Consider the following 8,516-nt stretch of genomic DNA (forward strand, 5'->3'; position numbering starts at 1 on the left):
TATGATTTGATATTTAATATTAATGTGGCATTACATTTCAGTGCCTCTAACGGGCTGCAGGCTAAGCGGCGCCAAAGACGCACCTCAAAGTCAGCCAGAGAAAGAAGTCAAACGGGAAGGGGGAGCACCCACACCAGGTCACCCAGGATATGGAGCTAACAAAAAATTTCCCTATATTGATGAATAAAAGCAATATTAGTAGCTGGTAGCACGCAGACAGCTAGTTGTGAATGATCATACTATACGAAAGATTTTTAGAATATTTTGAGGTATGATGGTGTAATTGGGGGGGAAAGGGAACACTGACTTGATTTGGACTCTAAATTAATAAAATGATGTTGGGTGTATTCACAGATGTTTCCATGGTTTTTGATTGGTGCTAAATTTCGGGACACATTGACACTTTCTGTGGTTGTAAGACTCTCTAAACTCTAAACATGTTCTCAGCACTACTGTAACTGTACCTTTCTTATAGGAAACATTTTACCAGGTTCCTTCAGTGCAACAAAAGGCAGAGGGAATTATCAAATGAGTCACTTACAGATGGCATACCATTTTAGTTCCTTGGTTATATAACAAAAACATACAGGAATAAAACTCAGCTTTTTTTTTTCCCCCGCCAATGTATCAATGTATTGTCTAGAACAGTAGAAGACAATAAATGTTAGACACCACAGTGGCTGTGATTTTATGTATGCTTAGCTTTAATTTAAGGCTATTTTCATCAGCGTTGGATCATATGCTAAAATTCATGACAATAACTGTTTATACAGTCAAATCACTGAACGGCATCATATCAATACAGTGTAAAAGCAAAAATACAATCTACTATCCACATCTGTAATGTTTTAACAGGCGGAATATTATCTTAAAGTAAAGACACGGTCCCACGATGTTGGATTTATGTCTACGCCTGTAATATTTTACAGGTCATATTAGACAGCAGCTTGTGTGAAAGGCACCATGAATTCTGTCCAAAGCAAAATGAGCAACATGGTGACAAATCTGCTTCGCTGTAATGTATTCAGCAAAAGTATACAGTTCTTATGAAACTTAGTAAACAGAAAAATCCTCCATGTTGAAAAAAGGTGTTGTCAGTTTTTTGCTGATTATGTAACGGTGACACCCTAAGGACAGTCAATAGAGAATCATGAAATGCTGAGTTGGAAATGCATACGAATTTGACTAATCCTTACAATAATCTTCGTTTAAAAAAAAATACCCTGTGGAGCTTTTGTGTGAACGCAACATGTTTACATTCAGTGTTTCTCATCAAAAGTGTGTCCATGAGGTCCAGCAAATGTGACGAATGCATTTCCTTCCTTACAAAATATTTGCAAACCAGTGTTTTGAATATTTTGAAACTTGCATTGTTTCCAAATATCCCCGGATACATCAACTAGTAGTCCTCTTCTTCACCCTTTCTTGGAACGTTGCTAAACTGCTTACAATGTTACTGCCACCAAATATCGACCATGAAACCAGGGGATGTCATATAGCCATCCTTCTGTTTGATGAACATGGCCAGACACGTTTCTTTTCTTTGACTACAGCCTCAAACCTCCAGTTGACATAATACTCCTCTGTATCTTGTTTCACCCGCAGATATATTAAATAGAAATGTTCCAAGACAGCACCCCATTTATTCTGATGAATATTGGTCAACTGACACATACACAAAAGATATTTCTCCTGGCTCCCATGTTTTTGGCATAAAAAAATATATACTTGGACTAAGGTCTCATACCGTGATAAGAGGAGTAATTTCAGTGTGTTTGCAACACTTCTTCTTCGTTGTACAGCCATTTCTTTTCGAGGATCTGATACCGGAATATTTGTTTTTGGACCCAAACACGTCACGTTTCTCACAATTCCAACTGTGGCTCCGTTTCACCACTTCACCTTTCTCCTCATTTTTTATGGACTGCATGAACTACTCACTTTCAGTACCGCCCTCTGCACAATGTGTGTCACACCACTCCCATGCCCCTAAACCTACATGCGGATCCTTGTGTTTGTGCTGTCAGAGGATAACATAAAAACTAAAATGGGGATTTGCTTGTCGCAAACACTGCTCCATAGTGCCACTAGAGGTAAAAAACTCTACAGGGTATCTTTAACATTCGGTGCTGCCTCCAACAACAACAAGTAGAGACTAAGTTAAACCGACTATTTCTACAATTTGAACATAGGCTTACTGAATGTTGGTACCGTATAGCTGAGTACGTACATTTGGAAAGTTAATTAAAAGGTTTGTGCTGTATGTATCTATTAAAAACAAAAATTATACTGACATTTAAACGTTAGCAAAGAAATAAATACTAGCATACTTGCTGTTTCCAAATTTTTGACTGTGAACATGAATCCCCCTTCTCCTGATCTCTGCCAATTAAAATGAGCTGAACAGTATTGGGGGATGTATTGTACTGACATTTCAGCATAACGATGATCCCGTAGATATTAGTTTGATTTTAGTCCCTTGAAACTGATGCCTCAGGCCCTCTAGGCTGCACTGTTGGTCCCTCCCGGTGAGGCATATTGTCGTCAAAACGTGGTGTCACATCACAGCGGATAAGTAGGGTGTCGTCTTTGACAAAGGCTCTCTGGTTCAGCTGATGCAGGTGCATAAAGGTAACGTAGCCGAATCCTTTGGGGTTGCGGTGGATGGTGGGCTTCTGAAAGGCTTGCAGGTCTGGCTTAGTTTCCATCACCTCCATGTGGTGCTGACCCTCGGGACCCTGATCTAAGATGGCAAGCCGGAAGGTGCCTTGAAATGGCCAGGTCAACTGCCCGTCGAAAGCTCCTTGCATGGTGTGGACAAAGAGTGAGATGTAGTTGGAACAGCGCAGGGCATTTGGGGTCTGCAGGTGTAAACGCAAGCATAACTTGTAGCCTGGAGAGCCTGTGTAGAAGCTGGGGCTGTGCTCAACCACAGGCAGGCCTGCTTCTTGGTTTCGCAGATGGGCAGAGAAACCTTTGAGGCGCCAGATGAAGATACCGCGGCACTGCTGGGCCTCCAGCTCTTTCACTGTCTCCTCCAGCATCGACACCCTACGCCTGAGCTCTGCAAGCTGGCCTGCCTGTGTAAGAGATCAGACAGGGGCTTAAAGACAATCGTGACAAGATCTAAAAAAGTCTCAAACAGCCAGAGACAAGATGCTGCTGACAAAAATGAACTATCAGGAAAGGAAAAGGAGGCAAAACTCTTGCTCTTTAGAAAAAAATGTATACTTTTGAAGGTCCATGATGGCTTAAGCAAAATGTTTAAACTGATGAATGTTCCTACAGTATATTTTTCTACAAGCCAAGCTATACATCACCCCATTTATCTCCTTAAAATGTGGATACCTCCCCCAAAATGACCAAAGCCTAATTAAATAATAGTGACAACAAAAATAAAAATAAATTTAAAAAAGGGGGGCCCAAGAAGGTTCTGGGTTTGACCCCCCCCCGCCGGTTTTGCAGGGGCGTTCCTGTCTAGAGTTTGCATGTTCTACCCGTACCTGTATGGGTTTCTTCCGGGTACTCCGGCTTCCTCCCACAGTCTAAAGACATGCAGGTTAGGTTTATTTGGCAACTTTAAATTTCCCGAAGGTGCGAATGTGAGCGTGACTGGTTGTTTGTCTCTAAAGTGCGAGCCCTTTGACAGACTGGCGACCTGTCCAGGGTGTACCCCGCTTCACGCCCAATGTCAGCTGGGATAGGCTCCGGACCCCCCACGCCCCTCAAAAAGATATGCGGTATAGCTGATGGATGGATGGATGGATAGATTAAAAAAAAAAAAAAAAAAAAGGGTATCCCTGATTCAAATGTAATCTAGATGTAATCTTAGACATCCTCTACCTGTGTTTCTTTTAAGATGATGAGCTCACGTAGCTGGTGATCCTGCTTCACCAATCGTCCATCCATCTCTCTGAGCCTCTGCATCTCTTCACTAGGCTGAGATGGAGCACAGTTGCTGCTACAGCTTACAGCTCCTCTGGGCCCACTAGAGGCTGAAACTGATGCTGCAGCTCCTTGATCTTCAGAGGAAACAGAAGGTCCAAGCGCCCACAGGGATTTGGGTGTGGTGCCGTTGAGGCTAAGGCCACGCAGGAACTCAGCCATGTAGCGCATATGCATCTGCGTGAACTCCTGCATATGCTGAGCCAGGTTATGGCGCTGCATCTGCAGAGGCAAGCAATTTGTTTTTGTGACATCTGGTCTGCGGGGCTGATAGGACTAACAGTCGTGCGACAAACCAAGTTCTCAGGGATTCTTCTCTCAACAGTGTGTAAGAAGATTTGTAACACAAGAAACTTTGAATTTGATCACCTACCCTCTCCTTGCACCCAAAGGTGCTAAAGTTGCAGGCGATGGGTGCTTTTGGGCAATCTGTATCACAATGAGACTCCATCTGAAACAAAAACCTTCATGAGCTTGGTTTCATTCATGTTTATTTATTCAAATGGGGTTTTCAACAAGCGTTTCAAGAAGTCAGTTATTACTGTATGATTTTAGACAAATGTAATGAAGTAACCCTCTTGGAAGGAACTGATTTCCCACAAAGTTTCATACAAAACTCATTTAAACATCACTGTTTCCACTTAATATTGCAGAAGTAGTGGGTGCCCACAACAACTCTGACATACACTGTGACTGGATCTGGAATGGTTCCCCATTGTTTAACTAAAAGAGAAGTTCTTGTGAACAGACCTTAGTGTAAATGATTAACAATTCACTGCGTTGCACTAGAAACATTTCAATTGACCGTGGGCCTTTTTCATGGCAGACACTGTGGCACTCACCTGGTCTCTGATGAGATCCATCTCACAGTACTGGCACTTCACGCTGGCAAAGGGACACTGCTGCTCGTGAAGCTGCAGGAGCAACCAAAACCAGATTTTAAGGAGACTAATCCTCACTGATACACAGTGCAGCTATGTGACTTTGCTACGAGAACTATTCTGGAGCAATTACATAAGGAAGTCAACAGTACCTCTTTCTCCTCATAAACAAAGGCTGCCACACAATCTGGACATGCCACGGGTCTCCTTCGGCACTCGACATTCGTGTGCTCCTCTAGGTGGCTCTTTCTCACAGACTGTTGGCACTGTGGGCAAGGCGCAGTGGCAAACTGACACTGTGCCAAATGATTCTGGAAGGAAAACAATATATTGAAACAATGCAGTTAATTTTATTCTGTAGAAGGACAACAGTGGCTCATATATAACAATCTCATTGTCTACACCAGAGAAAGATGCAGCTCTTTACTTGACACCTATCCCATTTTTTACATGTCAAAACAAGGACGTATAGTGGGACAGGCCCCGAAAACCCTCATTACTCCTCAGTTGTGATCTACGAAGATCCTTCACCAACAATCCCTTAAGGTTCACCAGAGGTATCAGCGGTCCAGCATTTGCACATTTGTAACTCATACCTAAACTAAACAACGGTGGTGTTGACAGGAGAAGAGGCAAGCTGATCTGCCAGTATTTAACTTGTTGTAAGTTTTCTTTTAAAGTCATCTTATGGAGACCCTTCTGATTTGTTAAACTACAATCACAGAACTACACTAACCCTTTAAACTATGGTGCTATCCAAACCAGGCCATTCCAGCATAAAACACACACTTGTTCCATCGGAATCTCAGTGTACATACAAACTTTTGAAGACTTCTTCCTCATCTTTAGAGGCTGATGGTCAATGATGGTCTTCTGTGATTATTTATGGTCTATACAGTAAAATATCGCTGTAAATCACACTGACCTAAATATCATTTAAAACTTATCGTGCAATCCAGGGTCATATTAAAATCCTGGCTTTTTAACCAAAGTTTCCCGTTTCCATGTTCTTGGTTGAGCTGCATTCAGAATCAGAGATGACTGCCACTCGTAAAATTCTCACCTCTAAATGTCGTAGCTCCATTTTCTCAGCACAACCAGAGTTTGGACAGCGAACCGTTAGTGATAGAATCTCCCGTTTGGCAAAGTTATCAGGAAACAGCTGATCTTCTGACAGCATTTCATTGTCCACAGGGCATCTCTGTCCTGTATCACTGTTTTGCAAGAGGAAGAACAGGAATCATTTAGGCTGAGCATTAAGATTATCAGTTTCTGCACGTTGCTTTATATTTTAGCAGGAAAGCTATTGTCACTAAAAATATGGCATCATTTAGACACATACCTAGAGGACATTTATTTCTTAATTACTACTCAGAAATTAGACAGATTGTTCTGTTGCTAATAAAGGATTAACAGCTCTTCGAGAATGTGCCATGAAGCTGGTGATACCAAATGCATCATAAACCTGAGTTAGTCTTCTGTGTTATTTGGAGAGCTGCACAATAGCATACCGAATGGACTTCTCAATGCAGTTCTTGCAGAAACGGTGACCACAGGGTGTTTGAATGGCATTCCTCAAAGCCATTAGGCAGATAGGGCACTCATATTTACTCTCTAGGGGTGGGTCAAATTCCACGTCGTAGCCCTGGACGGGGGCAGATGCCTGAAGACTAGTGGAGGTGCTGCTGATGAAGGTGCCAGGGCTCTCTGACGGGCTGAGAAGGGATTCCCGCTCCTTTTCCAGCATTGCCAAGGCACAACCGGACAGCTCTCCACCAACAGCTCCTTCATAGCTGTCCTCCCCCAAACTGCCTTTATTGCTGTCAAAGCAAGCCATCTGTGGAGGGTGGGACAAAAAATTTGCAATTTATTGAAAAATTGACCTAGGGCAGCCAGGTTCTGTAACAGCACATATCCAGTGACTCCTTAACACCTAAAACACCAGAGGTGTAATTACTCTCCAACGGAAGATACTGTAATGTTATGTACACAATAGTACACATCATAGTTGGTTTATGGCGTTAATAGCGTTTCTATGGAAATGCTTTAGGGCTTCAACTAACGATTATTTTCCATTATTGAATAATCAGCAGATTTGTTTTTCAAATAATCGATTCACCATTTTTTTTCTTTAAATTGTCAGAAAATAGTGAAAACCTTATCTTCACAACATAAAGCCTGAGGTCACGTCTTCTAGTGGCTTTTTTTTTGTCCGACCCCCACATATTTAGTTTGCTATCACATAAGACAAATAAATACAGAAAAGTCTCACAATTGAGAACCTGGAACTAGGGACGTGTTCTAGTTTTACTTTGCAAGAGACTTGAATAATCAATTTTCTGTCGACCGTTTCAGCTCTACAATGCCATGGTCATTTTTTTCATGACCTTAGTCAAACAATAAAAACCATTCATGTTTTTGACAATTGTCTTCTGTGTCACTGAGGCAGGGCATGTGAGGTTTCTGTTTTGCTATTGTTTCACGTGAGGTCGGCCAAATGCCAAATACAGCACGGTTCTGAATCTCGAATCCCGAATCCTGAATCCAGGGTTTCTGCGGGCTTCACCTGGTTACATTTTTACGACTTTCGAAGACCTATTTAATACCGCACGGGATGCAATTCAATATCAGCTTCACGGTCATAATGGCCTCAGCGTGAAAAACGTGAGTGAAAACAGCAAGAATGACAAGGCCTAGACTTAATCACAAAGTGCACTAATTTACAGATATTTTTATGACATTTTTAGCGCAGCGTGTAACAGTAATTCCTAATGATATCATTTATTAAGCATTAACGATGACCTCGGCCCAGGTAAGCGGAACTAGCATCACTGCCTGCAGCAGGCTTAAAAGAAATGTTCTAACATTGTAACATGGCCTTATGTACATAAAAATAAGACTTTTTAATACCTTTAAAAGGACCTTATTGAGCAAAGAAGGTTTTTATGACTTTTCCAGACCGGCATCTGTGAATCTTGAGCCCTGAATTTGAGCAGAAAACCCTTTTCTGTTCATGGTACCTCTTCTTCTATGGGGAAGGATGCTGTAGATTTGTAGCTTAACACACAAAGTAATGTCAGCGCAACTGCACAGCTGCTGGCATAAATGAATAGCCGTAGCCGTGCGTGTACAAAACCACATATACTACTCACGCTGTTGTCCGGCGACTTAGGATCCTAAACTATTACCGTCGAGGCGTCGGAACCGTAGGGCTGAGGTCCTGACACCTCCGCCTAATAAACAGCGTTGGCAATGTTGTCACTTGACGGACAAGTCATGCCCCTGGATGCGGAACTGCAACTTCGAGCCTGGCTGTGCCTAAAAGAGATTAAAAGAACGATACTGACCAAAAAAAAAAAAAAAAAAGGAAGAAGAAGAAGGCGGCAAACACGCGTCCTCATCAGCGACGCAGCAACGACAGTATTAAACTTCTGACGCACGTTTGTAAAAGTATATATTATTCTCAGAGTATACGCACCTTTGACTTGAAAACGTCTCACACTTTTCGTTTCTAGAGTTTCCTGTTTTTTTTTCCAAACGTCATCATAGACAACCGGTTGATTTTTTTTTTTTCAATTTATTTATATATTTATTTTTTATTTTTTTTATTTGCCCAGTGAGGTCATGAGCAGCGCCACCGCCCGACCGGAGGCTGTTTTTTTTTTTTTTTTTTTTTTTACTGTTACTGCC

General features: G+C 41.9%; 2 protein-coding genes across 7 annotated transcripts in view; one reads left to right on the plus strand and one right to left on the minus strand.

Moving 5' to 3' along the window:
* trpm5 (transient receptor potential cation channel, subfamily M, member 5) overlaps positions 1–722 on the plus strand; it is a 21,714-nt gene extending 20,992 nt beyond the window's left edge. Inside the window, exon 25 of one of the 2 annotated variants that reach the window (XM_040124712.1) lies at positions 42–722. In XM_040124712.1, coding sequence (XP_039980646.1) covers positions 42–187 — 146 coding nt within the window. In that variant the 3' untranslated portion in view covers positions 188–722. The remainder of the gene's footprint in view (positions 1–41) is intronic. The other variant, XM_040124705.1, reaches the window with a different exon arrangement.
* Positions 682–8,393, minus strand: traf6 (TNF receptor-associated factor 6). 5 transcript variants are annotated; one of them, XM_040124765.1, is made up of 10 exons: positions 8,305–8,393; positions 7,979–8,144; positions 7,737–7,808; positions 6,338–6,663; positions 5,890–6,040; positions 4,979–5,137; positions 4,788–4,859; positions 4,319–4,396; positions 3,844–4,167; positions 682–3,080 (listed from the first exon to the last, which is right to left on the minus strand). In XM_040124765.1, the coding sequence occupies exons 4-10, from the start codon at positions 6,661–6,663 to the stop codon at positions 2,472–2,474; spliced, it is 1,719 nt and encodes a 572-aa protein (XP_039980699.1). In that variant the 5' UTR covers positions 7,737–7,808; positions 7,979–8,144; positions 8,305–8,393; the 3' UTR covers positions 682–2,471. The 5 variants fall into 5 exon arrangements, with proteins under 5 accessions (XP_039980699.1, XP_039980690.1, XP_039980661.1 ...); XM_040124756.1 differs by having other exon boundaries at positions 7,737–7,854; XM_040124727.1 differs by having other exon boundaries at positions 7,737–7,883.
* Positions 8,394–8,516: the final 123 nt, after the last annotated feature.

The sequence above is a fragment of the Xiphias gladius genome, chromosome 1 (assembly GCF_016859285.1).
Source record: "Xiphias gladius isolate SHS-SW01 ecotype Sanya breed wild chromosome 1, ASM1685928v1, whole genome shotgun sequence".
In the NCBI taxonomy this organism is placed as follows: Eukaryota; Metazoa; Chordata; class Actinopteri; order Istiophoriformes; family Xiphiidae; genus Xiphias; species Xiphias gladius.

What these genes read in the sequence shown, in the direction of transcription:
- traf6 (XM_040124736.1), bottom strand. Translation starts at nt 6,663, where the DNA reads ATGGCTTGCTTTGACAGCAATAAAGGCAGTTTGGGGGAGGACAGCTAT. An exon ending in TGGAGCTACGACATTTAGAG is followed by an intron (nt 5,138 to 5,889) that starts GTGAGAATTTTA and finishes TTTTCCTTCCAG; the next exon opens with AATCATTTGGCACAGTGTCA. An exon ending in TTGTTTATGAGGAGAAAGAG is followed by an intron (nt 4,860 to 4,978) that starts GTACTGTTGACT and finishes TTGCTCCTGCAG; the next exon opens with CTTCACGAGCAGCAGTGTCC.